Source organism: Peromyscus leucopus, chromosome 13, assembly GCF_004664715.2.
Source record: "Peromyscus leucopus breed LL Stock chromosome 13, UCI_PerLeu_2.1, whole genome shotgun sequence".
Taxonomy (NCBI): Eukaryota; Metazoa; Chordata; class Mammalia; order Rodentia; family Cricetidae; genus Peromyscus; species Peromyscus leucopus.
Genome location: NC_051074.1, coordinates 56,582,734 through 56,597,023, shown reverse-complemented (window position 1 = coordinate 56,597,023; position 14,290 = coordinate 56,582,734). Strand labels below are relative to the sequence as shown.

The window sequence follows — 14,290 nt, the reverse complement described above, 5'->3', positions numbered from 1 at the left end:
CCAGCAATTAGGAAGCAGAAGCAAAAGAATTCTGAATTTCAGCTCAGACTGGAATATACAGCAAAATTGTTTTCTAAGGGTTAAAAAAAAAGGAAAAGAAATAAGATACATGTAATGATGTATGTCTTGCTAAACTATAGGAAAAATGAAATAAAGTACAAAGCTAACATGTATGAGTCCTGTTTAAATATTAAATAATGCTAAACATCATGATTACCATTTTACAACTGATAATTATAGTTTAATAGTATTTCTTCTTGTTTAATGTTTATTTTTGTGCTGGGGAAGAAAGGTCCTCACTCATTCTATGCAAGTGTTCTACTACCTGGCTGTACCACTAACATCAAAGTAACTTTTTTTTAAAGAATGAAATTCTCTTATCTGTTAGTCCAAACATTAAATTTTCGGCAAATTAATTTAGTTTAATTAATTATTAATTAATTTAGTTTAATTAATAAAATAAATTTAATTTAGTAAATTAAATAAACTAATTTTTGGATAGAACACAGGATAGAATACAGCTTGTTTGTGTGTATGCTCTTAGTTTTCTGAAATGCCTTTACTCAACTATTTTTGGTCTTTTAATTGATTTTTAAACATAATAGGTTCCACGGTGACATTTTCTTCTTCTGTTTTTCTAAGACAGGGATTCTCTGTGTAACAGTCCTTGTTGTCCTGGAACTCGCTTTGTAGATCAGGCTGTCTCAAACTCACTGAGATCCACTTGTCTCTGCCTCTTGAGTACTGGGATTAAAGGTATGTATTGTTGGTTATTTTTTCACTCTTTTTACTCTTAGGGGGACCTACCACCCTGCTCCTAAAGAAGTGCACATGGAGGTTTATTCTTACATATGAATGCCCGGCCTTAGCTTGGCTTGTTTCTTGCCAGCTTTCCTTAATTTATCCCATCTACCTTTTGCCTCTGGGCGTTTACCTTTCTCTACACACCTTTTATATACCTTTCTTTCCTTTTTACTCCATGGCTGGCTTTGGCTGGGTGTCTGGCCCTTGGCGTCCCCCTCCTTCACTTCTTGGTCCTTTCCCCCTAGATTTCTCCTATTTATTCTCTCTGCCTGCCAATCCTGCATATTCTTTCTCCTGCCTTGCTATTGAATGTTCAGCTCTTATTAGACCAATCAGGTGTTTTAGACAGGCAAAGTAACACAGCTTCACAGAGTTAAACAAATGCAACATAAAAGAAAGCAACACATCTTTGCATCATTAAAACAAATGTTTCAGAGCACAAACAAATGTAACATATCTTATAATAATATTACACAACAGGTGTGTGCCACAACACCCAGCTCACTGTGACATCTTCATAAACTGCAGTTAGTATCCTTTGGTCATATTGACTTCCCATGATCCTTTCTTGTGCTTCCTCACTCCTGCCAGTCCATTCCTTAAACAGTCTCCCTTCTGATATAGTCATACACACATATTTGTACTTTGCATGAGGCAAATAATATTGCATTCAATATTATTTTTACACTCCATTAACTCTCTCATTTCCTCTTCCTTTCTCCCCTCTTGTTCCCTTCTCACTTTTATGTGTAAAGCACTCCAACCGAGCTAGTGGTGTCCTTTACCCAAAATCTTGGCTTATGACTATATTTTCAAGTATTTTTTCCTGTATTTTCATTTAATGGTTTTAAAATTTCAAGTCTTTCATTAAGGGCCTCTAGCGATTTTGAATTGATTTTTGTATAGGGTGAGAGATGATCTAGGTTCGTTTTCCTGTATGTAAATACCTGGTTTTCCCAGAACCATTTGCCTTTTCTTCAGTGTATGTTTTGGGGATGTTTGTTGAAAATCAAGTGGCTTATTTCTGGGTCCTCTATTCCTCTGGTCTTTGTATCTGCTTTTGTGCTAGTGTCAGGGTGCTTATTTTATATTATCTATATATAAAGTCTAGGGCCCACACATGAAAGCTTATTTGTCTAAGACTTATTTGATTTGCTTAACACATCACCAGTTGCATCAACTTTCCTGCAAATCACATGGCTTCATTCTTCTTTATGGCTGCGTACATACATTTCTTTACCCATACCTCTGTTGATGGATACCTAGGTTGGCTCCCTAACTTAGTAATGTGAATAGTGCTGCAGTGAGCACTACTATCTGACATACATTGACTTGGAGTCTTTTGGGTAAATACTAAGGAGCTGTATACCTTTGTCGTATGATAGGTTCACTTGTATTTATTTGAAGAACTGCCATACTGACTTCCACCATGGCTGGACTTTGCTCACCAGCAGTATATAAGGATTTCCTTCTGTCTGCATCATTACTAGTATTTGTTTTATTGGTGACTACCATTCTGATTGGCACAAGATGGGATCTCAATGTACTTTTTATTCATATTTTTCTGATGGTATGAGGTTAAATATTTCCCTATACATTTATTGGCCAATTGTAATTTGTATTTTGAACACTGTTTTTTTATTTCATTAACTCATTTATAGACTGAATTGCTTTGTTTTGGGTGTTTAGTTTTTAATTTTTCATATATTCTAGATAATAATCCCGTCTGATGTAAAGGTGGCATCTGTACAGACAGCTCATTCTGTAAGCTATCTCCTCACTCAACTGTTTCCTTTTACTGTGCAGAAGCTTTTGAATTTAATGAAATACCAGTTGTTAATTGTTGGTGCTATTTCCTGATTGACTGGAGTCCTATTCAGAAAGTGCTTGCCTATGCCAATATCTTGAAAAGTCTCCTGTTAATATTAATTTCAGGTCTTACATTATTAAGACTTTTTAACATTTGGGGTCACACTTTTATTTTAATTTATGTGCATGATGCCCAAAGACGACAGAAGAGGCACTAGTTACAGATGGCTGTGAGTTACCATGCGTTGGAAACAGAATCTGAATTCTTTTTAAGAGCAGCCATGCTCTTACCTACTGCGCTCTATCTCCAGTCTTAAGGAGTTGAATTTTTGTGTGGGGTGAGAGATAGGGATCTAGTTTCATTCTTTCACATGTAGCTATCCAGATTTGCCAATAACATTTGCTGACAAGGCTTATTTGCGCCAATGCAGTTTTGTCTTTGCAAAAGATCAGGTGGCTGTAGCTAAGTTCGTTTATTTCTGGATCCTTTATTTTTAATTTTTTTTAAAAATTACATTTACTTTATGTGTATGAGTGTTTTGCTTGCATGAATCTATGTGCACGGTGCCCACAAAAGCCAGAGGGTGTCAGATCCCTCGAGTTGGAGTTCCAGGTGCCTGTGATTCTGACATGGGTTCTAGGAACTGAACCCGGAGTCTCTGAGAGCAACCAGTGCTCTCCCTGAGCCATCATCTCCAGCCCCATTCTCTCTCTCATAAACCAGTCTAGGCTTTTGTTGTTTATTTTTGTACCTCACTGTTGCTGCTACATACAGGTTTATTTTTGAAAAATATTGTCTATGTTGTGTTGTCTGCAAATTTCTTTTTTTGTTTTCTAATTTGGTGAAATATAAGCTTTAAAATATGCTCTAATAATTTTCTGAATTTCATTGGTATCTGTTACTCTTTCTTTTTAATTTCTAATTTTGTTAATTTGGGTCTTCTCTTTTTTGGCTAGTCTGGCTAAGTAATTATGGATCTTGTTTATCTTTCCAAAGTATTCTGTTAAATTGGTTCTTTTTTTCCCCACTTCCATTTTATTAATTTCTGTCCTGATCATGATTCTTTGCTTCTACTAACTTTTTTGGTTTGTTCTTATTCTTTTCTATAGCTACAAGGAGGACTATTATTTATCTGAAATCTGATTCTAAATGTTCATATTTTCAGCTATGAATATCCCTCTATGAAGAATGCCTTCATTCTATTTTATGCATTTATGTGTCATTTCACATTTATTAATTTCTTAAAATTTATAAATTTCCTTAATTTTCCGATGCAATCATTATTCTATAAAATGCTATGTCTCTTATGAGTTCATAATGCTCTAAAGTTTCTCTTACTGTTTGTTTATAGCTTTATTTTAACTGTGCTCAGGATACAAAAACATTTCAGTTTTCTTATACTTGGTAAGTCTTGCTTTGTATCCTATTTATGATATATTTTAGAGCGAGTTTTCTTGGCCAATTTGAACAATGTGTATTCTGCAGTGTTTCAGGGGAATTTCTGTAGATGTCTGTTAGGTCGATTTGATCTATGATGTCATTTAACTCACATGTTCCTTCCTATTTTCTGCTAGAATGATTTATTTCTGCTGAGACTAGAGTACTGAAATGACCCATTATTATTGTGTTAGGGTTAGTCTGTGTCTTTGTATACCAGCAGTTCCTGTTTTATGAAATTAAGTGCATCAGTGTTTGAGGCATGTATATTTAGAACATTTTCTCTTAATGGATTGTCTCCTTAATCAGTAAGAACATTTGTTATCTCTTCTAATTTTGTTCTGAAGTCTTTCTTCAGACACATAACAGCACTCTGTTTGCTTTCTAGTTCCATTTGCTTGGAGAACATTTTCTCACCTTTTCATCCTTAGACGACATTTGTCTTAGATTATAGGGTTTGTCTTGTAGGCAATAAATAGATTCTATTTTTTAACTCAACCTACTCTGTATATTTTTATTGTAGAATTTAGTCCATTAATATTCAAATTTACTATTCGAAAGGTGTATTAATTCCTGTTATTTGTTAAATTTCTAGTGTTTGGTCTTCTTTCTATTCCTTAACTACTCTTCTAGTGCGGTTTACTCTTTCTTGTAGTGTCCTGGATGAGTTATTTTTGGCTTTTTTTCTGAAATATTCAATTATTTTCTGTAGTGCTGCTTAAGTGGTCATGAATTCCTTTTGCTTGTTTTTATCATAGAAAGGAGACTTCAATTATGACCTATTTTGCTGGATATAGTTGTTTAGCTTAATATTTACCTTCCAGTGCTTGAAATACATCGTTCCATAAACTCTTGGCTTTAAAGGCTTCTGTTGAGAAATGGATTAGTGCTGACAGGTCTGCCTTTATATGTGACTTTCCATATTTTTCTTCATTCTCTGTACTTAGTGTTTTAATTATAATAGGCTATAGAAAACTTTTCTCTTCTTGCCCATTTTGTTTTTTATATGCCTCCTGAGTTGAGTACTATAGTTAATTGTCAACTTGACAGACTCTAGCCTCACTTTAGAGATAAGCTTCTAGACACATGTGTGAGGAATCAGCTTGGTTATGACAGCCTCTGGACATGCCTGGGGATGACTATCTTGACTGGACTGAGGTAGAAAGACTTGCCCACAGTCAGAGGGCACTTGTTGCCTCTTTCCGATTGTGCAAAGTGGCCAACCACTTAAGTTCTGATTGTGCAAAGTGGCCAGCCACTTAAGTTCCGGCTGCCTCGACTTCCCCACATGATGACTGTACCCTTCAACTGTGAGCCAAACCAAACTTTGTGTCACAGAAGTTGCTCTTGTCAGCATATTTATTATCATAGTTATAGGAAAAGAAACTAAGACAGATGGTCATCTGTTTCTCTAGATTTGGAAGTTTTCTGCTATAATTCTATCCAAATATTTTTATGCCCTTAGACTGGAGTTCTGCTACTCCAATGGTTGTAAATTTTTAATGTTGTACATAGAACTCATGCTGTTTTATTTAGGTTTTATTATTTTCTTTGTGGATTCAGGAATTCTAATTCATTTCTCTTGTTTCCATTTGACCCATTCTATTGGTAAAGCTTCTTACTGAATTTATTTGACACACTGAGTTCTTCAGGTTTTCAGTATTTTTTAGTAAATTTCTCATATCATGTACTAATTTTCTTATTTCAGTTAGCTGTTTATATTGTCTTTGAATTAATTTAAGAGTTTATTTTTATACTGTTTTGTTTTATTAAACATTCTTTTCATTCCCCATCTTGAATTTCATCTAATTTACTCTCATTTGCAGCCATTATAATTTTTTTTGGGGGTGTGGTACTGTGTGATTTTCATGTTTTCTTTTTCTTTTCTTTTCGGCTTTTCGAGACAAGGTTTCTCTGTGTAGCTTTGCGCCTGTCCTGGAATTTACTCTGTAGCCCAGGCTGGCCTCGAACTCACAGAGATCCGCCTGGCTCTGCCTTCATGTTTCTTAATTACCAAATTAAGACTTATGGATCTGTGGTTATTTTATTGATTGGAGTTTTTATCAGCTGTATCCTTTAATTATTTGTAATATTTAAATGAGGCTAGATTGTGGTAGAGTGGAGGTGCATAGTTCAGAAGTCCTCAGCTCATGTGCTCAGGGTACTCTTTACTACTTCTGGAGTATAGTATTAACTGCAAAAGCAACCATAAATGCTGGGTAGGTGTACAACACAAACATCATACTAGGTAGTTAAATATAACTTCAATAACTACCGGAGGATCAATAAGCCAGGATGATATAACTAGGATATTAGTTACTAGGATTAAGAGTGGAGGTGGAATAAGGCTAGGTATCAATCAGTATTAGGAAAGAATATGAGGGAGGAAAAATATCTGGGAAGGAAAAGTTGGGCAATTTTCAGAATTTAAGGTTTTGGAAGGTTATAGTGAATAAGTAAAAGTGGAGTGGATATGGGGAGGAGAGAAAGAGAATGAGAGGGAAGCTGCATGGGCTGAATGTAAGGATTCAGAGTAGAAAATGTCAGACTGGGTGGAGAATAATATAGAACAATCATACAGCCTAAGCACGCACAGTACAAACTAAAGCGAGACCATTCCAAGACATTTCTGCAAGAGTACAGACTAAGAAATGAAAACAAAACAAAACACAACCCCCCCCCAAAACCCAAAAACAAAATGACAAACGTATAGTAAGAGTATATTGAGGTTTAAAAAAAATCACATCGGACATATTTTATTTTTGGTAGAATGAGTTTTGAATTCTTTCCCTCACTGATATTTCATGTACTATATTGTGCTGATGGGAGAGGTTTAACTTCCAGTCTCAGGTCACACTATTAAATTAGATTGGGGGATGTCCAACTGCCTAGTTTGGACCAATTACCTTTTGTACTAAATTTTTGGCACAACTGTGCTGAGTTAAGCAGTGAATTTTCTCAGTTCCTTCCCTCACCAGATTTTGGTTCAGCCGTACAGTGGTGATAGCGTTCCCCAGTGTTTTAAGAAGGCAAACACAACACCTTGTTGCTTATTTCCATTGACCTCAGTGGCAGCCTTGAGAGCCTGTCTCATGCTTGTTTCTGATTTTGTTATTTAGGTCTTTTCTTAAGTTAGGATGTCTATTGCTGTGAAGAGACCATGACCACGGCAACTCTTATAAAGGAAAACATTTCACTGAGGTGGCAGCTTACGGTTTCAGAGGTTTAGTCCATTATCATCATGGCGGGGAGCGTGGCTGTATGCAAGCAACATGGTGCTTGAGAATTCTACAGCTTGATCCAAAGGCAAGAGGAAATGAACTTTCTCACTGGGTGTGGCCTGAGCATATATCTGAGCTCTCAAAGCCTACCTCCACAGGGACACACTTCCTCCAACAAGGCCACACCTTCAAACAGCGCCACTCCCCTTGGGGGCCCTTCTCATTCAAACCACCATAGTCTTGAACTGAGATGCTTATGTTACTCATCGGCTTGTTTGCATACAGTTTGAAGTTACTGGTCATTTTACAAGAAGATTTTTGAATTCTCTGTTCAGTATTTTACTTATTATATTTAGATTAGATAATTAAGGAGTTATGATCTTATGGGTGCTCCCTTGCCTTTTCATGTTTCATCTACTGTTATGGATATCTCTTGATGGCCACCCACTACCACCCACTAAGGAGAAAACAAATGGCTTTACTAGCTAGAACACTAAACCAAAACAGATGGGAAATATGCTTAAAATTGATTGACACTAATATACCGTCAATGACCACAAATCAGAAAAGGGCAAAAGTAATGGATAAGCCATTATACATGTATAAGTTAAAACCTTAGGGTAAATATAAAAATAGTAAATTACTGACATGAGAGGAGGCTGGGAAGGGGAGAAAGAAGAGAGGCAAGTTTAAATGGCAGAGAGGAAAAGGAGTACAGAAATACACTGTGAAGTGTGTGTGTGTGGGGAAGAACGGAGATGAAATCATTCTGATTGCACACTAAAGGAAAAATGCATAAGCAAAATTAAACGTGAGAAGAATAAAAGAGAAAACATCAAAAGAAAAAGGGTAAATACAAGGCCCAAACATCCCCAAGCAAAGGGAAACAATGAAGACAAACTACTGGAGCAGCTTCTTTCCGGCCCTCTAACCTGGGAAAGGCAGAGTGCAGCTGACGGGAGTCCCGGTCTGTCCTAAGATTAGGCAGTGCTGAGCCTGCGCTAGCCAAGGGTCAACATGGCCCAAGCTGTCTTCGCCTGAGGAGCTTTGCTTTTATTGTACACCAGGAGCCTCTCTGGCCGAAGTTAGCACTGTACGTGTAGGCCAAGTAGACTTTTCCATGTTCCAGAAATTCCGTAGTCTGAACAACTTGGCACAGCTATTTCCTAAGCCAAATAGTGTTCCTAAGTGTTTTGAAGAGTGGGAGACAAGCAGCACTGAAGTGTAATCCAGAGGACCAGTCTTAGTGCTTTCAAAACCCATTAAAAATTACTCGTAGACGAGAGAGGAGGCTGCAGAAGTTGCGGGCTGACTTTTGGTATTCTCTAGCTTGTCAGAGGTTAAGTCGGTGCCTAGCTGTGGCTCTAAGAGATGGAGAATGGGCTAACCTCAGGCTCAAGGCTGTTAGTCTCCACTACTTATCCTCAGAGATGGCTGTCTTCTAGCCAAGGAAGATTGACCATCATATTCTTTACTGTTGGAATCTTCTGCTGTCTGAACTCGTCAGTGGGTCCAGTCCTTCCTTATTATCTCCACAGTTCCTTTTCATTCAGAGACAGGGCAGGCCGTTTCCGGGCTCTCTGAACTGCAACTGTTCCTCCCTGGGCCGTTTCCCGGCTGGCCTGCCCTGTTACCTCTTTTGTAATTTCTAATGTTCTTACCTTTCTCTTTCTGGAATAGACTCTTTTATTATCCTGATGAATCCAGGGCCTTGTGCAGGCTAAGCAATAGCCCTGACTTTTTTTTGGTTGAAGAGGGCAGTAACCCTCCAATGTGCAAGCCTCCTGCCTCAGTCTCCAGAATATTTATTGGATTACATCTGACTTTCCATGCTTTTCAATGATAAAAGTATTACCAAAATAATGTAAATTCTTTTAGCTAAATGAGAAAGATACAATGTCAACTCATCTTAATATTGTCTGACAGTCTCAGGAAGGTTCTTTTTAATTAAAAACAGTCTCTCTGTGAAAACACTGTATCTTCCACATTAGCTCCTGCCATTTTTCCATGTCATTCCTCATTAATATTGTTTTCTATCTTATTGGTTCCTTCTATTAATCCTGTAAATATATCTCTTTATTTGAAGAAAACAAACACAATCCTTTATTTACCTCCACTGCCTTATCTACTTTCTTTTAACTTTGCAACAAAACTCCTTATGTGAATGCACTGTGCAAAACTACCTTTTCCCTCTCAGAAAATTTCGGATTTTGTACACAGAGAAATCTGAAACAGCTCTATATATTACACAGTCTACTAATTTCAATGTTTATTCTTGTTTTAGTCATTGTTCTACTGCTGTGAAGAGGCACCATGATCTCAACTCTTATAAAGAAAAGCATTTAAGTGTAGCTTGCTTACAGCTTCAGAGGTTTAGTTTACTGTTAATCATGGCAGGAAGCATGGCGGCATGCAGGCAGACATGGTGCTGGAGAAGGAGCTGAGAGTTTGACCTCAGAATCCACAGACAGCAGGAAGAGAGAGACACTGGACCTGGTTTGGGCTTTTGAAAGCCTAAAGCCCAAACCTAGTGACGCTTCCTCCAACAAGGCCACACCTCCAAATCCTTTCAATTGTATCACTACTTTGTGACCGAGCAAATACATGAGCCGATGGGGGCCATTCTCTTTCAAATTACCACAACTCTTTCTGATTTGACAATTTGTTGTTCTTCTTAGAGTGGCACTTTTCATTTGTTTCTTAACTAGATTCTGAACCACAGACCACAGACATTCTTTCAAATCGGCAATTTTCAAATAAACTCTCTTATAGATCAAAGCAAGAACAATTCCAGAAGCATCTCTTCTTTCAGCTTCTGCTTCTTTAGCTACTATACAATTTGTCCCTCCACATTTTTTGTCATATTATACTGAATGGCCCCTTGGTCCATGAAAAATAAGTTTTTAGATTAAGAAGTATTATAGAGTCCCTTTTTACCTTAATAAAGTACACACACGTGTACACACACACACACTCACACACACAGCAAATGTATGGAAAACAAGAGGGCATAAAATTCTTCAACTAAGAAATGGAGACAAAGTATATTAGCATACAAAACCTAACCCAACAAAATACAATTCATTAATATATATATTATGTGAATGATACTAACCCTTTGGATACTCCAGCTCTGTCATTAACAATCTTCACTTCTTTTACAGACCCATACTGGGAAAAAAATTTTCTTAAATCATTTTCATTTGTCTAATGGAATAAAAAGAAAACATTAAAAAACATTTTAATCAATAAAAGATAAACAACTCCAATGCTTGTTGTGGAGACATAAAAAAATATAGAAAACAAGTTAGAGTATCTCTCACTATTAAAAAAATAGGTAAAACCATTGTTATTAAAATCTACGTACTTTGCTTTACGTAGTAGCTAAGTAGCGATTTTAAAGTGAGTTATTCTAACCTGCAAAGAATGCTAACTCTGTAAAGGGGTCGTTTAGTGACTTTAAGAATGCCAGTGCTGGAGGACACATCCTGAACCCACAGTGCGGCTGCACTTCTGTTGCCTCTAGTATTTGGGGAGGGCAGCAATTCCAGCAGTGAACCAAGTCACAATGGCCTAATCCAGTCACTTGATGGTTGGTAATCACCACAGTCTTTAGGAAGAATCAGGCCTTAGGAAAGGAATATATTTCCCCCAAATATTTGAATTTGCCATGAGAAGTTACAAAGTGACTATAATATTTCAAATTACAAGGTATTTTATCTGTACTCAACATACATTTTAGCTAACTACAGACATTATGATGATACAATAAAATAGGTATAATAGACACAATGTTCAAGATGTGTACAAAGATCGTTTGGGAATATCTGGTATAGAGAAGACAACAAGAGCTAGTCCCAGAGTACTTATGGTGAATTCACGGCAATTTGATTTTTGGGTTCGGTTGCAACTGTTTGCTTCGAAGTATAACTTTAAATTTACCTAAAGGACAATCAAAAGATGTCTTAGAGCACAGCCACTCATTTTGAGTTCAACTGTCACCTCACTTACTTAAATACACAATTTATTATTTTGGATGATAACATTCAGCCTGTTAAATTGGACAATGACAAACACTAAATCTAAGAATATGCGAATTACTTTTATTCTAATAAAAGAACTTCTAAACATGGAATCAGTGCTAGAATGGGAACTGCCATCAGATATTTAGAAAAGTTAATGTAGCCGGGCGGTGGTGGCGCACGCCTTTAACCCCAGCACTCTGGAGGCAGAGGCAGGCAGATCTCTGTGAGTTTGAGGCCAGCCTGGTCTACAAAGCGAGTTCCAGGAAAGGTGCAAAGCTACACAGAGAAACCCTGTCTCGAAAAACCAAAAAAAAAAAAAAAAAAAAAAAAAGAAAAAGAAAAGTTAACGCAGACTGTTCTCTGGAGAGGAGTCACTAGCTCAGTCGCGAACTCACAGAGCAAGGGCAAAGTCAAGATGACTGAACCTGCAGAGGGCCAGTCTGGAACAGTCTGACACTGCTACTATAGCAGATTATTTGTAGTTTTGAAAAAGATATGCCTCAAGGGAAAGAATTCTGCTACCTGAATGCTCCGGCTGCATAGAAACAACAACCTCTAAGATTCCTATCATCCTTCATGTGCTTTAGTATTTAAGTATTTAGTATGTAAGTATTATGGAATACTTACTTTAAAAGTTCACTAAGAAGTTTAATATGAATGAATTCTAAGCATGAATACCCACATTTTCCATAGGTACAGAAAATCTTTCCAAGGTATTTTATAAAGCTTACTTATTTATAGTGAAACAATCACATACTTAAGAATCATTATTTTGGCAAATACACTAAGGATAACATTTTTCTTAAGTAAAAGAAAAAGTAATCTTACCTAAATTGTGATAGAGTACATGGAAATAAGTGTCAAAAATCACACATAATGGCACCTTTTATCACAGAAGGCATCTCTCTGTATAATTTCTAATAGAAATGGTCCTCCCCCCGCCCCCACAGGGTTACTTTGTGTAGCTTTGTGCCTTTCCTGGAACTCACTCTGTAGCCCAGGCTGGCATTGAACTCACAGAGATCCGCCTGCCTCTACCTCCTGAGTGCACCACCACTGCCCGGCTTTAGAAATACTTTTATAAATCCATTTGGAAGAGAAGTGTGAATGTGTACATGGATTGAACTTAGGGCTTCTACAAGCAAGGCAAACCTCTACCACTGAGTTATATCCTCAGCTCCAGTAAGGGTATTTGATTAAAAATATTCATGAATATCTTTCCTGTACATATCTATTACTACCTCTTATGCAGGAATACTGAAAATAATTTCAATTATGCTTTTCTGAAAGAATGAAATAGCTGATGAGCTGATTAAGCACACTTTTGTACAGATTCTCTATTTGGACTACAAGGCCTTTTAAATGATCAGATTATAAATCCTATAGAAGAAAGCTATTTGTAAGAAATTGAAGTCTAGGACATGGTTTAGGAAAGCAAGATAAAGGCTGGGATAAATATACAGGGTTTGGGGACTGGAGAGATGGCTCAGTGGTTAAGAGCCTTGCCAACTCTTTCAGAGGTCCTGAGTTCAATTCCTGGCAACCACATGGTGGCTCACAATCATCTATAATAGGATCTGATGACCTCTTCTGGCATGCAGGTGTACATGCAGATAGAGCACCATATACATAAAATAAATAAATCTTAAAAAATTTCATATATATATGTGTATATATACATATACACACGGGGTTCTACAAGACTAAAATATTTACATTAAGTTTTCATTTGAAAATTGAAATAATCTATCATCTAGGTAACTGGAGCATCATGTAAGAAAGTATAACAAGTATGCTGAAAAACGAAGACTATTGAGAAATAATGAGAAAATTAGAATAAAGAAAGAAGGTAGATTTCCATCAGTAAGTAACAAGGGGCATACAGCAATTAAAGAAGCCTCAATTTCCTTGTATGTGAGATTGCCCAAGTATACACATGTAAATTAACCTACAGAATTGTTGAAAGGGTTATCTGTATTTAAATGTGAAGCCTATTAACCAATATGCAAATGTAATTTTTATAGTCAGATAAGGAAATACCTGCTGGAAAATGAACTATTCAATTGTAAAGAAAAACAAAACTCCTTTCCTTTCCCACCATGTTGCACCCACAAACAGATACCTTAAAGTCAATTCCTCCTACGAAGATGCGGTTAGGGATCACAGTTCCGTATCTTGGGGCACTTGTTGGGTTATTCAAAGGCACAGGTGACACAGGATTAGGGGATGGAGATAATGAATCTGTTTGCGTCTGATTTGTTGTTTGCTGTAAAATAAAGTCATTTTAAACTTTTAGCACTGGATATGAGTTTTAATGCAGGGCCATCAAAACAGTCATCTAGGCAAAATGCCATCTACTAGACTTGACTTTTATTCTAAGATTATGAAAACTATAATTAGTTTTGGGGGGAAAATAAAAATGAAACAAAGTACTTCATGCTAGAGAAGTGCTTATATTAGATGAACTACTCAGATATACTTAATAATTATGAGGTATTCTGTTTGTTAAGGAAGAACAATAAGTAAGCTGGGCAGTGGTGGTGTACACCTTTAATCTCAGCACTTGGGAGGCAGAGGCAGGTGGATCTCTGTGAATTCAAGGCTAGCTTGGTCTACGGAGTGAGTTCCAGGACAGCCAGGGATATACAAAGAGAAAACCTGTCTCAAAAACAAACAAATAAACAAAAAACAACCAACCAATCAGTGAACAAACAAGCAACCCCCTTCAAAAGCATTCATTTCATAGAGAAGTCAGAGAGGGAGAAAAGAAGACCCAGATGGCTGGGAGATGCTCTGTTCGAGCCATTCTGTCCAGGTGTGCAAAGCCTGGCACTCAGTTAGGTAGTGGTGTTCTTTCATTAAAGAACATTAACTTCAGACAAGGGCACTATAATTATGATAGATCAAGATAAAAAGAAGCAGTCTTTAATCATGCCTGAATACTGATTAAAAACAAAAACACTGTCCAAACCACGAGAATTACCAAATAATCG

At 36.9% G+C, this 14,290-nt stretch overlaps 1 protein-coding gene across 7 annotated transcripts in view; it reads right to left on the bottom strand.

Moving 5' to 3' along the window:
- Nucleotides 1-14,290, bottom strand: part of Boll (boule homolog, RNA binding protein) — a 92,488-nt gene that overhangs the window by 74,790 nt on the left and 3,408 nt on the right. For 6 of the 7 annotated variants that reach the window (XR_005092676.1, XR_005092677.1, XM_028886203.2 and 3 more), the window contains exons 2-3: nt 13,420-13,563; nt 10,388-10,479 (exon numbers count right to left, since the gene is read on the bottom strand). Coding sequence is in view for 4 of the 7 variants with exons in the window: in XM_028886203.2 (XP_028742036.1) it covers nt 10,388-10,479; nt 13,420-13,563 (236 nt within the window). In the remaining 3 variants the exon portion in view is untranslated. Of the gene's footprint in view, nt 1-10,387; nt 10,480-13,419; nt 13,564-14,290 lie in introns of those variants that run through there. The other variant, XM_037210406.1, reaches the window with a different exon arrangement.